Below are 17,218 nucleotides of genomic sequence, written 5' to 3'. Positions count from 1 at the left end.
GTGGAGTTCTCTACTAATGTGAGTTCATTTGTGTGTGTGTGTGGTGTCTGTGTACACATATAAAAAGACTGTGTCCTCATTTTTAGGCAGAGCACTCGTGAATAAACATTGTTGACTATTGTAGGCTGGGCCTCTGTCTGTGTCATTTAACCAGAATCTTATAAACTCTGGGGTGCAGACTGAGTAGTCTCATTGAAGTTCAGTTTATGAACATTGGGAACAGAATTCTCATAACATCAACCTAGCCTAGCTTTGAGCTAGCTACAGTGGTACCTTCAACCTAGCCTAGCTTTTAGCTAGCTACAGTGGTACCTTCAACCTAGCCTAGCTTTTAGCTAGCTACAGTGGTACCTTCAACCTAGCCTAGCTTTTAGCTAGCTATCTTGACTTGCTATAAAGTTAGAGAAACATGTTGAGTAAAAAGTAACTAAACAAAACATGTTCTATTATCACCTGAAACAATATATTTATCATGTCTTGAATGAAAAGGTCATATTTTGTAATTTCCCAAAAATAAAATGGCATCTCTGATGAGACAGGCTCTCCTCCATCTTGTGTTACAAACACTACACTTGTCCGTTCAGTATCAGGGCAAGTGAAAATGGCGTACGGCGTAATGAAATACATCACTGATGTGAACTGGGCATTACACCTGCCTCAGACCACTCGCAGAACAGCTAAGAGTTTCGTTAGATGCTTTTTTTCCCCACAGAAGAAGATCTTCGCTAAATATAGAATTGCATGGTTTATCGTTTCACTGTGACTACTGATAAACTTCAGCACAAAGTTGACAACAAACAAAAAGTTGCTAATGTCTTTGCAATTGATACAAACAAGCTATGTATGAAAAGATGCTTCAAATGAAAACCGAGATAAATGCATTAGAATGCACATACAGTAGGCTATAGGCCTATTTCAAATCACATTAAAATACATATAAAAGTTCAATAAATTGAGTTATATTTTACTACTTGTACGCTACTGTCTGTAATTTGGGGGGCAAGTTGTCCCATGCTGTCAGCTACGGGGGCAAGTTGTCCATGCTGTCAGCTACGGGGGCAAGTTGTCCCATGCTGTCAGCTACGGGGGCAAGTTGTCCCATGCTGTCAGCTACGGGGGCAAGTTGTCCCATGCTGTCAGCTACGGGGGCAAGTTGTCCCATGCTGTCAGCTACGGGGGCAAGTTGTCCCATGCTGTCAGCTACGGGGGCAAGTTGTCCCATGCTGTCAGCTACGGGGCAAGTTGTCCCATGCTGTCAGCTACGGGGGCAAGTTGTCCCATGCTGTCAGCTACGGGGGCAAGTTGTCCCATGCTGTCAGCTACGGGGGCAAGTTGTCCCATGCTGTCAGCTACGGGGGCAAGATGTCCCATGCTGTCAGCTACGGGGCAAGTTGTCCCATGCTGTCAGCTACGGGGGCAAGTTGTCCCATGCTGTCAGCTACGGGGCAAGTTGTCCCATGCTGTCAGCTACGGGGGACAGTCTGGGACAACTTGCCCCCGTAGCTGACAGCATGGGACAACTTGCCCCCGTAGCTGACAGCATGGGACAACTTGCCCCCGTAGCTGACAGCATGGGACAACTTGCCCCCGTAGCTGACAGCATGGGACAACTTGCCCCCGTAGCTGACAGCATGGGACAACTTGCCCCCGTAGCTGACAGCATGGGACAACTTGCCCCGTAGCTGACAGCATGGAACAACTTGCCCCCGTAGCTGACAGTATGGGACAACTTGCCCCCGTAGCTGACAGTATGGGACAACTTGCCACCGTAGCTGACAGTATGGGACAACTTGCCCCCGTAGCTGACAGTATGGGACAACTTGCCCCCGTAGCTGACAGCATGGGACAACTTGCCCCCGTAGCTGACAGCATGGGACAACTTGCCCCCGTAGCTGACAGCATGGGACAACTTGCCCCGTAGCTGACAGCATGGGACAACTTGCCCCCGTAGCTGACAGCATGGGACAACTTGCCCCGTAGCTGACAGCATGGGACAACTTGCCCCGTAGCTGACAGCATGGGACAACTTGCCCCGTAGCTGACAGCATGGGACAACTTGCCCCGTAGCTGACAGCATGGGACAACTTGCCCCGTAGCTGACAGCATGGGACAACTTGCCCCGTAGCTGACAGCATGGGACAACTTGCCCCGTAGCTGACAGCATGGGACAACTTGCCCCGTAGCTGACAGCATGGGACAACTTGCCCCGTAGCTGACAGCATGGGACAACTTGCCCCCGTAGCTGACAGCAAGGGACAACTTGCCCCGTAGCTGACAGCATGGGACAACTTGCCCTCGTAGCTGACAGCATGGGACAACTTGCCCCCGTAGCTGACAGCATGGGACAACTTGCCCCCGTAGCTGACAGCATGGGACAACTTGCCCCCGTAGCTGACAGCATGGGACAACTTGCCCCCGTAGCTGACAGCATGGGACAACTTGCCCCCGTAGCTGACAGCATGGGACAACTTGCCCCCGTAGCTGACAGCATGGGACAACTTGCCCCCGTAGCTGACAGCATGGGACAACTTGCCCCCGTAGCTGACAGCATGGGACAACTTGCCCCCGTAGCTGACAGTATAGGGACAACTTGCCCCCGTAGCTGACAGTATAGGGACAACTTGCCCCGTAGCTGACAGTATAGGGACAACTTGCCCCCGTAGCTGACAGCATGGGACAACTTGCCCCCGTAGCTGACAGCATGGGACAACTTGCCCCCGTAGCTGACAGCATGGGACAACTTGCCCCCCTAGCTGACAGCATGGGACAACTTGCCCCCCTAGCTGACAGCATGGGACAACTTGCCCCCCTAGCTGACAGCATGGGACAACTTGCCCCCCTAGCTGACAGCATGGGACAACTTGCCCCCCTAGCTGACAGCATGGGACAACTTGCCCCCCTAGCTGACAGCATGGGACAACTTGCCCCCCTAGCTGACAGCATGGGACAACTTGCCCCCCTAGCTGACAGCATGGGACAACTTGCCCCCGTAGCTGACAGCATGGGACAACTTGCCCCCCTAGCTGACAGCATGGGACAACTTGCCCCCCTAGCTGACAGCATGGGACAACTTGCCCCCGTAGCTGACAGCATGGGACAACTTGCCCCCGTAGCTGACAGCATGGGACAACTTGCCCCCCTAGCTGACAGCATGGGACAACTTGCCCCCGTAGCTGACAGCATGGGACAACTTGCCCCCGTAGCTGACAGCATGGGACAACTTGCCCCCGTAGCTGAAAGCATGGGACAACTTGCCCCGTAGCTGACAGCATGGGACAACTTGCCCCCGTAGCTGACAGCATGGGACACCTTGCCCCCGTAGCTGACAGCATGGGACAACTTGCCCCGTAGCTGACAGTATGGGACAACTTGCCCCGTAGCTGACAACTTGCCCCGTAGCTGACAGCATGGGACAACTTGCCCCGTAGCTGACAGTATGGGACAACTTACCCCCGTAGCTGACAGCATGGGACAACTTGCCCCGTAGCTGACAGCATGGGACAACTTGCCCCCGTAGCTGACAGCATGGGACAACTTGCCCCCGTAGCTGACAGTATGGGACAACTTGCCCCCGTAGCTGACAGTATGGGACAACTTGCCCCCGTAGCTGACAGCACTTGCCCCGTAGCTGACCAACTTGCCCCGTAGCTGACAGTATGGGACAACTTGCCCCCGTAGCTGACAGTATGGGACAACTTGCCCCGTAGCTGACAGCATGGGACAACTTGCCCCCGTAGCTGACAGCATGGGACAACTTGCCCCCGTAGCTGACAGCATGGGACAACTTGCCCCCGTAGCTGACAGCATGGGACAACTTGCCCCCGTAGCTGACAGCATGGGACAACTTGCCCCCGTAGCTGACAGCATGGGACAACTTGCCCCCGTAGCTGACAGTATGGGACAACTTGCCCCGTAGCTGACAACTTGCCCCGTAGCTGACAGCATGGGACAACTTGCCCCGTAGCTGACAGTATGGGACAACTTGCCCCCGTAGCTGACAGCATGGGACAACTTGCCCCCGTAGCTGACAGCATGGGACAACTTGCCCCCGTAGCTGACAGCATGGGACAACTTGCCCCCGTAGCTGACAGCATGGGACAACTTGCCCCCGTAGCTGACAGCATGGGACAACTTGCCCCCGTAGCTGACAGCATGGGACAACTTGCCCCCGTAGCTGACAGCATGGGACAACTTGCCCCCGTAGCTGACAGCATGGGACAACTTGCCCCCGTAGCTGACAGCATGGGACAACTTGCCCCCGTAGCTGACAGCATGGGACAACTTGCCCCCGTAGCTGACAGCATGGGACAACTTGCCCCCGTAGCTGACAGCATGGGACAACTTGCCCCCGTAGCTGACAGCATGGGACAACTTGCCCCCGTAGCTGACAGCATGGGACAACTTGCCCCCGTAGCTGACAGCATGGGACAACTTGCCCCCGTAGCTGACAGCATGGGACAACTTGCCCCGTAGCTGACAGCATGGGACAACTTGCCCCCGTAGCTGACAGCATGGGACAACTTGCCCCCGTAGCTGACAGCATGGGACAACTTGCCCCCGTAGCTGACAGCATGGGACAACTTGCCCCGTAGCTGACCAACTTGCCCCGTAGCTGACAGCATGGGACAACTTGCCCCCGTAGCTGACAGCATGGGACAACTTGCCCCGTAGCTGACAGCATGGGACAACTTGCCCCCGTAGCTGACAGCATGGGACAACTTGCCCCCGTAGCTGACAGCATGGGACAACTTGCCCCCGTAGCTGACAGCATGGGACAACTTGCCCCCGTAGCTGACAGTATGGGACAACTTGCCCCGTAGCTGACAACTTGCCCCGTAGCTGACAGCATGGGACAACTTGCCCCGTAGCTGACAGCATGGGACAACTTGCCCCCGTAGCTGACAGCATGGGACAACTTGCCCCCGTAGCTGACAGCATGGGACAACTTGCCCCCGTAGCTGACAGCATGGGACAACTTGCCCCCGTAGCTGACAGCATGGGACAACTTGCCCCCGTAGCTGACAGCATGGGACAACTTGCCCCCGTAGCTGACAGCATGGGACAACTTGCCCCCGTAGCTGACAGCATGGGACAACTTGCCCCCGTAGCTGACAGCATGGGACAACTTGCCCCGTAGCTGACAGCATGGGACAACTTGCCCCCGTAGCTGACAGCATGGGACAACTTGCCCCCGTAGCTGACAGCATGGGACAACTTGCCCCCGTAGCTGACAGCATGGGACAACTTGCCCCCGTAGCTGACAGCATGGGACAACTTGCCCCCGTAGCTGACAGCATGGGACAACTTGCCCCCGTAGCTGACAGCATGGGACAACTTGCCCCGTAGCTGACAGCATGGGACAACTTGCCCCCGTAGCTGACAGCATGGGACAACTTGCCCCCGTAGCTGACAGCATGGGACAACTTGCCCCCGTAGCTGACAGCATGGGACAACTTGCCCCCGTAGCTGACAGCATGGGACAACTTGCCCCCGTAGCTGACAGCATGGGACAACTTGCCCCCGTAGCTGACAGCATGGGACAACTTGCCCCCGTAGCTGACAGCATGGGACAACTTGCCCCCGTAGCTGACAGCATGGGACAACTTGCCCCCGTAGCTGACAGCATGGGACAACTTGCCCCCGTAGCTGACAGCATGGGACAACTTGCCCCCGTAGCTGACAGCATGGGACAACTTGCCCCCGTAGCTGACAGCATGGGACAACTTGCCCCCGTAGCTGACAGCATGGGACAACTTGCCCCCGTAGCTGACAGCATGGGACAACTTGCCCCCGTAGCTGACAGCATGGGACAACTTGCCCCCGTAGCTGACAGCATGGGACAACTTGCCCCCGTAGCTGACAGCATGGGACAACTTGCCCCCGTAGCTGACAGCATGGGACAACTTGCCCCCGTAGCTGACAGTATGGGACAACTTGCCCCGTAGCTGACAACTTGCCCCCGTAGCTGACAGCATGGGACAACTTGCCCCCGTAGCTGACAGCATGGGACAACTTGCCCCCGTAGCTGACAGCATGGGACAACTTGCCCCCGTAGCTGACAGCATGGGACAACTTGCCCCCGTAGCTGACAGCATGGGACAACTTGCCCCCGTAGCTGGACAGCATGGGACAACTTGCCCCCGTAGCTGACAGCATGGGACAACTTGCCCCCGTAGCTGACAGCATGGGACAACTTGCCCCCGTAGCTGACAGCATGGGACAACTTGCCCCCGTAGCTGACAGCATGGGACAACTTGCCCCCGTAGCTGACAGTATGGGACAACTTGCCCCGTAGCTGACAGTATGGGACAAGTTATCAGAACCATTATACATCAACTGATACTATTTGAAGAATAATATATATTTAAAGCAGATTGCAAATACACTGCTCAAAAAAATAAAGGGAACACTTAAACAACACATCCTAGATCTGAATGAAATAAATAATCTTATTAAATACTTTTTTCTTTACATAGTTGAATGTGCTGACAACAAAATCACACAAAAATAATCAATGGAAATCCAATTTATCAACCCATGGAGGTCTGGATTTGGAGTCACACTCAAAATTAAATTGGAAAACCACACTACAGGCTGATCCAACTTTGATGTAATGTCCTTAAAACAAGTCAAAATGAGGCTCAGTAGTGTGTGTGGCCTCCACGTGCCTGTATGACCTCCCTACAACGCCTGGGCATGCTCCTGATGAGGTGGCGGTTGGTCTCCTGAGGGATCTCCTCCCAGACCTGGACTAAAGCATCCGCCAACTCCTGGACAGTCTGTGGTGCAACGTGGCGTTGGTAGATGGAGCGAGACATGATGTCCCAGATGTGCTCAATTGGATTCAGGTCTGGGGAACGGGCGGGCCAGTCCATAGCATCAATGCCTTCGTCTTGCAGGAACTGCTGACACACTCCAGCCACATGAGGTCTAGCATTGTCTTGCATTAGGAGGAACCCAGGGCCAACTGCACCAGCATATGGTCTCACAAGGGGTCTGAGGATCTCATCTCGGTACCTAATGGCAGTCAGGCTACCTCTGGCGAGCACATGGAGGGCTGTGCAGCCCCCCAAAGAAATGCCACCCCACACCATGACTGACCCACCGCCAAACCGGTCATGCTGGAGGATGTTGCAGGCAGCAGAACGTTCTCCACGGCGTCTCCAGACTCTGTCACGTCTGTCACGTGCTCAGTGTGAACCTGCTTTCATCTGTGAAGAGCACAGGGCGCCAGTGGCGAATTTGCCAATCTTGGTGTTCTCTGACAAATGCCAAACGTCCTGCACGGTGTTGGGCTGTAAGCACAACCCCCACCTGTGGACGTCGGGCCCTCATACCACCCTCATGGAGTCTGTTTCTGACCGTTTGAGCTGACACATGCACATTTGTGGCCTGCTGGAGGTCATTTTGCAGGGCTCTGGCAGTGCTCCTCCTGCTCCTCCTTGCACAAAGGCGGAGGTAGCGGTCCTGCTGCTGGGTTGTTGCCCTCCTACAGCCTCCTCCACGTCTCCTGATGTACTGGCCTGTCTCCTGGTAGCACCTCCATGCTCTGGACACTACGCTGACAGACACAGCAAACCTTCTTGCCACAGCTCGCATTGATGTGCCATCCTGGATGAGATGCACTACCTGAGCCACTTGTGTGGGTTGTAGACTCCGTCTCATGCTACCACTAGAGTGAAAGCACCGCCAGCATTCAAAAGTGACCAAAACATCAGCCAGGAAGCATAGGAACTGAGAAGTGGTCTGTGGTCCCCACCTGCAGAACCACTCCTTTATTGGGGGTGTCTTGCTTATTGCCTATAATTTCCACCTGTTGTCTATCCATTTGCACAACAGCATGTGAAATTTATTGTCAATCAGTGTTGCTTCCTAAGTGGACAGTTTGATTTCACAGAAGTGTGATTGACTTGGAGTTACATTGTGTTGTTTAAGTGTTCCCTTTATTTTTTTGAGCAGTATATATCTAAATGTCAATGCTTATTGGAGATAAATTGCACTTGATTGTGGTACATCCTTATAAATGAACTGAACACAAATAATACATGACAACATCATCGGTTCTTTATTAGAACATATTAGAATACAAACTTTGGTTTGACAAAACATACATCATTTAAAAATGCTGTGTGTGTGTGTGTGTGTGTGTGTGTGTGTGTGTGTGTGTGTGTGTGTGTGTGTGTGAGCCTACGTGTATGTTGATGTTATTAGTATTATTATTATTATTATTATTATTATTATTATTATTATTTATTTATTGAATCCCAGCCCCCGTCCCCACAGGAGGCCTTTTGGTAGGCCCTCATTGTAAATAAGAATTTGTTCTTAACTGACTTGCCTAGTTAAATAAAGGTTAAATAAAATAAAAATAAAAATGTAGTAAAACAACATACTGATAAAAAAAAAAGGCTATACTGGCCTTTAAGAACATGTTAGGGCATTAATTCATAAATATGCGTGTGTAAATGAGTGTTTTCACATTAGTTTAAAATGTGAGCCTTCATTCCCATGTGATGGATATGCAGAGGCTTCAATAGGTTTTACATGACAACATGCCCTGAAATTAGTGTGACAATATGCCAACAACCAGACTTTCATGACAAATGTTCCTGCCCCCGAGCCGATAGCTTGATAAATCCATTCAAACGCAACATTATATCATAGTTGATATTCGCCTTATTGTGTCACACTGTGTATTTATGTGATTCCTTGTTGACCAAACAGTAATTACAAAAAAATGAAAAGATTTCAAAATGTTTGTTCTAATCTCAGAGTGCTGAAACCAACACAGGTAAAGGTTAATTAAAGAAGGTACATATTGCACAATATTGCGACTGGACCAAACATTTCCTCGACACATGATTAGCCTTGCTCACAGTAAATACTGACGATATTTGCGAACGAGTTAAAACAACAAGATATACATTTCGTAGGAATTAAATACTACAAACTTCAACGCGCCAAAACATTTATAAAAAGGGCAATTAAATAATGTGCGTTCGCGACGGGAGTGGATGAGTTCGCGTCATCAAAATACATTTAAATGAATAGATTAAAAAACATAAAAACGCCAACTCATTAAACAAGCCTTAACCATCTTATCTACTAAATCACTTATTATATCTACATGGAGGCCAAATGACATCTAAGTATTTATTTTTGGAAATTGTACTCACTTATATGCATTTTGACTGATGTTCCTGAAAATCACCTGGTCCCAGTATCATCTACAGTAGCTGTCGATACCTGTCACTGTACAAATAAATGTTTCCATTGAGCTTCCTCTCTACAGAAGTATGCACTTGTTCACTCTACTCAAGCAGGCATAAAGTATTGGATTGGTACAAGCATGGCTGGAGGGAGGTTCCACTCCTAGTCCCATACTAACTTCTAACAGACCCTCCCCCATATTCCTCACACCACTCCGAGGGAGAGTGTATGAGTGTACACTTCTGAAAAGGGTAGAATATTGGTACGTAGCCTATTTCTTCTATTAACTAGGTTTCTGTTCCAGCCTTTGTCACTGTACAAATAAATGTTTCCATTGAGCTTCCTCTCTACAGAAGTATGCACTTGTTCACTCTACTCAAGCAGGCATAAAGTATTGGATTGGTACAAGCATGGCTGGAGGGAGGTTCCACTCCTAGTCCCATACTAACTTCTAACAGACCCTCCCCCATATTCCTCACACCACTCCGAGGGAGAGTGTATGAGTGTACACTTCTGAAAAGGGTAGAATATTGGTACGTAGCCTATTTCTTCTATTAACTAGGTTTTTGTTCCAGCCTTTCTCCCCCCAGCCTTTCTTCAACGTCTGTCTGATAATTTAGTTTTGTTAGCATCAAGTTTCTTAGTGCTGGACTGGAACAAAAGCCTGCAGTTTTCTGTCCAGTAGAGCAGGACAATGTCTCCCCCTGCTGTCTGTCTGTGTGAACTGCACTCCCGAACTCTTACTCGTATTCTGCGGCTGTCTTCATAGGTGAACCCTTTTTTTTGGGGGTTCCAGGTAAAAAACAATCAAGTTGTAGAAACATCTCAAGGATGATCAATGGAAACAGGATGCACCTGAGCTCAATTTCAAGTCTCATAGCAAAGAGTCTGAATACTTACAGTTGAAGTTTACATATGCACCTTAGCCAAATACTCAGTTTCACTATTCCTGACATTTAATCCTAGTAAAAATTCCCAGCCTTAGGTCAGTAAGGATCACCACTTTATTTTAAGAATGTGAAAGTGTCAGAATAATAGTAGAGAGAATGATTTATTTAGTTAAGCTTTTATTTCTTTCATCTCATTCCCAGTGGGTCAAAAGTTTACATACTATTTGAGTGTATTTGGCAGCGTTGCCTTTAAATTGTTTAACTTGGGTCAAGCGTTTTGGGTAGCCTTCCACAAGCTTCCCACAATAAGTTGGGTGAATTTTGGCCCATTCCTCCTGACAGAGCTGGTGTAACCGTGTCAGGTTTGTAGGCCTCCTTGCTCGCACACGCTTTTTCAGTTCTGCCCACAAATGTTCTATAGGATTGAGGTGAGGGCTTTGTGATGGCCACTCCAATACCTTGACTTTGTTGTCCTTAAGCCATTTTGCCACAACTTTGGAAGTATGCTTAGGGTCATTGTCCATTTGGAAGACCCATTTGCAACAAAGCTTTAGCTTCCTGACTGATGTCTTGAGATGATACTTCAATATAACTACATAATTTTCCTTTCACATGATGCCATCTATTTTTTTAAGTGCACCAGTCCCTCCTGCAGCAAAGCACCCCCACAACATGATGCTGCCACCCCCGTGCTTCACAGTTGGGATGGTGTTCTTCGGCTTGCAAGCCTCCCCCTTTTTCCTCCAAACATAACGATGGTCATTCTGGCCAAATAGTTATATTTTTGTTTCATCAGACCAGAGGACATTTCTCCAAAAAGTACGATCTTTGTCCCAATGTGCAGTTGCAAACCGTAGTCTGGCTTTTTTTAATGGCGGTTTTGGAGCAGTGGCTGCTTCCTTGCTGAGCGGCCTTTCAGGTTATGTCGATATAGGACTTGTTTTACTGTGGATATATATACTTTTGTACCTGTTTCCTCCAGTATCTTCACAAGGTCCTTTGCTGTTGTTCTGGGCCTGATGTGCACTTTTCGCACCAAAGTACGTTCATCTCTAGGAGACAGAACGCGTCTCCTTCCTGAGCGGTATGACGGCTGCGTGGTCCCATGGTGTTTATACTTGCATACTATTGTTTGTACAGATGAACATGGTACCTTCAGGTGTTTGGAAATTGCTCCCAAGGATGAACCAGACTTGTTGAGGTCTACAATTTTTTTTCTGAGGTCCTGGCTGATTTCTTTTGATTTTCCCATGATGTCAAGCCAAGAGGCACTGAGTTTGAAGGTAGGCCTTGAAATACATCCACAGGTACACCTCCAATTGACTCAAATTATGTCAATTAGCCTATCAGTAGCTTCTAAAGCCATGACGTCTTTTCTAGAATTTTCCAAGCTGTTTAAAGGCACAGTCTACTTAGTGTATGTAAACTTCCGACTTCAACTGTATGTAAATAAAAGGTATTTAAGTTTTCTTTCATCTGTATTAAATTTGCAAATATTTCAAAAAACAGTTTTCGCTTTGTCATTATGGGGTATTGTGTTTAGTTTGCTGAAGAATTCTGTATTTAATCCATTTTAGAATAAGGCTGTAAACGTAACAAAATGAGGGGAAAAAAAGTCAAGGGGTCTGAAAACTTTCAGAAGGCACTGTATAATCAGTGAATGAAATAAAATACTTGACTTGAGCTATATTTCTTTGATGATAAAAGGACAACCTTCTTTACATGCATCTCGACATTGAGGTCAGGGTCAAAGAAGGCGTTTCTGGCCTTCGTCTTTACATTGGTGGACAAAGGACCAAAGTTATTTCAATCTAGCATGGTGGAGGCCAAACAACCTCTGATTTCTTATCAATGAGCTGGAGGAAGTTGTCACACATCCAATATTTGGTGTTTATTTAACCCTTATTTTACCAGGTAAGGTGACTCAGAACACATTTCCATTTACAGCAACCACCTGGGGAATAGTTACAGGGGACAGGAAGGGGGATGAATGAGCCAATTGGAAGCTGGGGATGATTAGGTGGCAATGATTTTTATTTTTTTTGCCAGGACACCGGGATTAACACCCCTACTCTTACAATTAAGTGCCATGGGACTTGTAGTGACCACAGAGAGTCAGGACACCCATTTAATGTCCCATCTGAAAGACAGCACCCTACACAAGGAAATGTCACCAATCACTGCCCTGAGGTATTGGGATATATTTTTTTTTATACCAGAGGAAAGTGTGTCTCCAACACCACTTCCAGCATCATCTGGTATCCCATCCAGGACCAACCCTGCTTAGCTTTAGAGGCAAGTCAGCATTGGGATGCAGGGTGGTAATGCTGCTGTCAGCAAGACACTTGTAGCTATGCCAGCTTGGGCCCCACAAGGGTGCATGCTCAGCCCCCTCCTGTACTCCCTGTTCACCCACGTCTGCGTGGCCATGGACGCCTCCAACTCAATAATCAATAAGTTTGCAGACGACACAACAGTAGTGGGCTCGATTACCAACAACAACAAGACAGCCTACAGGGAGGAGGTGAGGGCACTCGGAGTGTGATGTTTGGAAAACAACCTCTCACTCAACGTCAACAAAACAAAGGAGATGATCATGGACTCCAGGAAACAGGAACATCCCCTTATCCACATCGACGGGACAGCAGTTGAGAAGGTGGAAAGTTTTAAGTTCCTCGGCGTAAACATCACAGAGGAGGCTGAAGAAATTTGGCTTGTCAACTAAAACCCTCACAAACTTTTAAAGATCCACAACTGAGAGCATCCTGTATCATCGCCTGGTACGGCAACTGTACCGCCCTCAACCGCAGGGCTCTCCAGAGGGTGGTGCGGTCTGCATAACGCATCACCGGGGGCAAACTACCCGCCCTCCATGACACCTACAGCACCCGATGTCACAGGAAGGCCAAAAAGACCATCAAGGACAACAACCACCCGAGCCACGGCCTGTTCACCCCGCTATCATCCAGAAGGCGAGGTCAATACAGGTGCATCAAAGCTGGGACCGAGAGACTAAAAAACAGCTTCTATCTCAAGGCCATCAGACTGTTAAACAGCCATCACTAACACAGAGAGGCTGCTGCCTACATACTGACTCGAACATTGGCCACTTTAATAAATGGATCACTAGCCACTTTAATAAATGTTTACATATCTTATATTAGTCATCTCATACTGTATTTTATACCATCTATTGCATCTTGCCTATGCCGCTCGGTCATCGCTCATCCACATATTTATATGTACATATTCTCATTCACCCCTTTAGATTTGTGTGTATTAGGGAGTCGTTGGGGAATTGTTAGATTACTTTAGATATTACTGCACTGTCGGAACTAGAAGCACAAGAATTATGCTACACTCACATTAACATCTGCTAACCATGTGTATGTGACCAAAGAAATGTGATTTAATTTGCTTGATCACTGGGTCTGATTGGTAAATAAAGCTGCTTTTCATCCACCCATGCTCAGTGAGAATCGTCTGCCACATAAACATGACCTTAACCAATCGATGGCAATGCCAGAGATTCCCACCCACCTCTCCAGCCGGTCGACAAGAATGTTATGATAAATAGTATCAAAACATGGCACTGAAATCCTAAAGAACTAGGATAGAGAACTAGGATAGAGAACTAGGATAGAGAACTAGGATAGAGAACTAGGATAGAGAACTAGGATAGAGAACTAGGATAGAGAACTAGGATAGAGAACTAGGATAGAGCATTCACCGGCATCAGCAATCATTACTGACTTTTAATGAAACAGTTTGTGTGCTGTGAAGTGAGCGGAAGGCTGACAATTAAAAAATAAAATAAGTTGTTGATACAAAAAAAAAGCCACCAATTGTTTGAAAACAACTTTTTCATAAAATGTTGGATAAAAGGGAGGGAGATTGTAACAATAGACACAATGTTGGGGCCAACAGTAGGCATAACCTCTGAGTAGTCTAGTAGGGGCCACGTCTAAGGGGCAGGAAGAGGTCCTCATTGTGAGCTACAGTATCAAAAAGAGACTCAAAATGAGCGAAAGGAAGCAGTAGACGTTCTCAGAATAGTTGTCTGAATTGGCCCCTGACCAGAAATACTGGTGTGGGTTGGCTACTGTCAATCTGGGATTCAATATTTGTCTGTATATTTTCTGTAAAGAATCGTGAAAACTGTTCAAATAGATCTGAGGATCGATAATATCACTTTTAGCGGGGCACCAACAACACGATCAACTGTTTTAAAACAGAATGTTCAAGTTGTGGCAGTTTTCTGAGATCAAGGTAGAGGCGTAGTCCGCAACGTTGTGATTTCTCATCATATCCTCAGAGAATCATTTACGTTTGTAGGGCTTCCGTTTACATTCAGCCTTTCATGAGTTCACTTTTAAAAAGCCCAAAAAGCCCATTTAACCATAAAACGGAAATGGCATAAAACGGAAATTGTGAACAGTTGTTTACTTTGTCAGGTCGAGGTTTCCATCCAGCAACTTGTTGACCAAGTTCAAACAACGCAGCTTTGAAATAATCAATTTCTTATCTTTATAACAATGGGTATACATCTTGAAATGTAAATATATTTCAACTTACCCCTCATTCGTTCACTTGCTGTGGTACAGCAACAGTTGCCGACGACCTGAAATCTCCCCACCGCCATCTGAAGGCTCGTCGTCAGTCCTTTATTTGAGCCGGATCCTCTCCGTTTTGGACTGTTTTGTTCCGGAGCCTATTTGGTTTGCGCAATATTGTAATTTATGTGTGAGAAGCGCGCCGGTATCTCTCACATAACAAGAATGAGATTGACTTTCTATGATCTCTCTCTCTCTCTCTCTCTCTCTCTCTCTCTCTCTCTCTCCTCTCTTCTCTCTCCTCTCTCTCTCTCTCTCTCTCTCTCTCTAGCGCGCGAAGGGTTCTGAAGGAACTGCATCACCACTGATACATGTAAATACATTTGTCAAAGTTATATAATTACTGCTGTCTGTTCAGAAATAATTTAGAATAACCTACTACACCACGATAAGGACTTAAAAAAAAAAATGTTTAAAATAGCGGAGCGTTGTGGATTTGTAGCCCAATAACAAGGAACAGCCTTAGGTCGGGAACGCTGTTCCTTGTTATTGGGCTACAATCCATCGTTTTACAAAGTGAAACGAGAGAGAGGGAGGCTTTTGGCATCAACCATCACAAGCGAGTGAGCTGCGCACCATCGGGCGAGTCAGTGAAACTGGAAAGCAATTTTAGGACAAAGCTGTTTAGATGCCAGATTCAGTTAAGCGGTCTCGATGCCAGCTTCAGTTCAGCGGTCTCGATGCCAGCTTCAGTTCAGCAGTCTCGATGCCAGCTTCATTTATGCCGTCTCGATGCCAGCTTCAGTTATGCAGTCTCGATGCCAGCTTCAGTTATGCGGTCTCGATGCCAGCTTCAGTTATGCAGTCTCGATGCCAGCTTCAGTTAAGCGGTCTCGCTGCCAGCTTCAGTTAAGCGGTCTCGATGCCAGCTTCAGTTATGCAGTCTCGATGCCAGCTTCAGTTAAGCGGTCTCGATGCCAGCTTCAGTTATGCGGTATCGATGCCAGCTTCAGTTATGCCGTCTCGATGCCAGCTTCAGTTATGCGGTCTCGATGCCAGCTTCAGTTATGCGGTCTTGATGCCAGCTTCAGTTATGCAGTCTTGAAGCCAGCTTCAGTTAAGCGGTCTCGCTGCCAGCTTCAGTTATGCGGTTAAAATGCCAGCTTCAGTTAAGTGGTCTCGATGCCAGCTTCAGTTAAGCGGTCTCGATGCCAGCTTCAGTTATGCAGTCTCGATGCCAGCTTCAGTTATGCGGTCTCGATGCCAGCTTCAGTTAAGCGGTCTCGATGCCAGCTTCAGTTATGCGGTCTCGATGCCAGCTTCAGTTATGCGGTCTCGATGCCAGCTTCAGTTAAGCGGTCTCGATGCCAGCTTCAGTTAAGCGGTCTCGATGACAGCTTCAGTTATGCGGTCTCGATGCTAGCTTCAGTTATGCGGTCTCGAAGCCAGCTTCAGTTAAGTGGTCTCGATGACAGCTTCAGTTATGCGGTCTCGATGCTAGCTTCAGTTATGCGGTCTCGAAGCCAGCTTCAGTTAAGCGGTCTCGATGCCAGCTTCAGTTATGCGGTCTCGATGCCAGCTTCAGTTATGCGGTCTCGATGCCAGCTTCAGTTATGCGGTCTCGATGCCAGCTTCAGTTATGCGGTATCGATGCCAGCTTCAGTTATATGGTCTCGATGCCAGCTTCAGTTATGCGGTCTCGATGCTAGCTTCAGTTATGCGGTCTCGAAGCCAGCTTCAGTTAAGTGGTCTCAATGACAGCTTCAGTTATGCGGTCTCGATGCTAGCTTCAGTTATGCGGTCTCGAAGCCAGCTTCAGTTAAGCGGTCTCGATGCCAGCTTCAGTTATGCGGTCTCGATGCCAGCTTCAGTTATGCGGTCTCGATGCCAGCTTCAGTTATGCGGTATCGATGCCAGCTTCAGTTATATGGTCTCGATGCCAGCTTCAGTTCAGTCTGCTCTCGATTGAACTGTATAAGGTGCATCTCCAGTAGCTGTCTATATTCTATCTTTCGCTATGTCACTAGTGTTAGATACTAACCTATTCACAGATCTATGATCATATTTCCCGAACCTTGTTCCTACCCATTTTTACATTTACATTTTAGTCATTTAGTAGACGCTGTTATCTAGAGCGTCGTACAGTTATAGTGCATTCGGGTTTAGATAGCTAGGTGGAACAACCATATCAGTCACAGTAAAAACATTTTTCCTCAAAGTAGCTATCAGCAAAGTCAGCGCTAATACGGGGAAAAGTCACGTCCGAGTGTTTGTTCACGAAATGTACGTTGATTGGATATTTTATTATGCATAAGCATAACCTAACCAGACTCTCTCTCTCTCTCTCTCTCTCTCTCTCTCTCTCTCTCTCTCTCTCTCTCTCTCTCTCTCTCTCTCTCTCTCTCTCTCTCTCTCTCTCTCTCTCTCTCTCTCTCTCTCTCTCTCTGTGTGTTTGCCTTAAATAAACAACCATTAAATGACAGTGTCCATCCACTAGATGGCGCCAGCGAGCTGCTATGAACGTTATCCTCCATCTCTCCCTTTGAGGCATATGTTGCCTTCAAC

General features: G+C 48.0%; 1 protein-coding gene across 2 annotated transcripts in view; it reads right to left on the bottom strand.

Annotated features, from left to right (window-relative positions):
* Nucleotides 1-14,948, bottom strand: part of LOC106603993 (globoside alpha-1,3-N-acetylgalactosaminyltransferase 1) — a 38,972-nt gene extending 24,024 nt beyond the window's left edge. Inside the window, exon 1 of one of the 2 annotated variants that reach the window (XM_014198309.3) lies at nucleotides 14,676-14,948. In XM_014198309.3, coding sequence (XP_014053784.2) covers nucleotides 14,676-14,742 — 67 coding nt within the window. In that variant the 5' untranslated portion in view covers nucleotides 14,743-14,948. Of the gene's footprint in view, nucleotides 1-9,176; nucleotides 9,763-14,675 lie in introns of those variants that run through there. The other variant, XM_014198310.3, reaches the window with a different exon arrangement.
* Nucleotides 14,949-17,218: the final 2,270 nt, after the last annotated feature.

The sequence above is a fragment of the Salmo salar genome, chromosome 04 (genome assembly GCF_965601325.2).
Source record: "Salmo salar chromosome 04, fSalSal1, whole genome shotgun sequence".
In the NCBI taxonomy this organism is placed as follows: domain Eukaryota; kingdom Metazoa; phylum Chordata; class Actinopteri; order Salmoniformes; family Salmonidae; genus Salmo; species Salmo salar.
The sequence above is the reverse complement of the archived record's forward strand: the minus strand, read 5'-3'. Positions and strand labels throughout refer to the sequence as shown.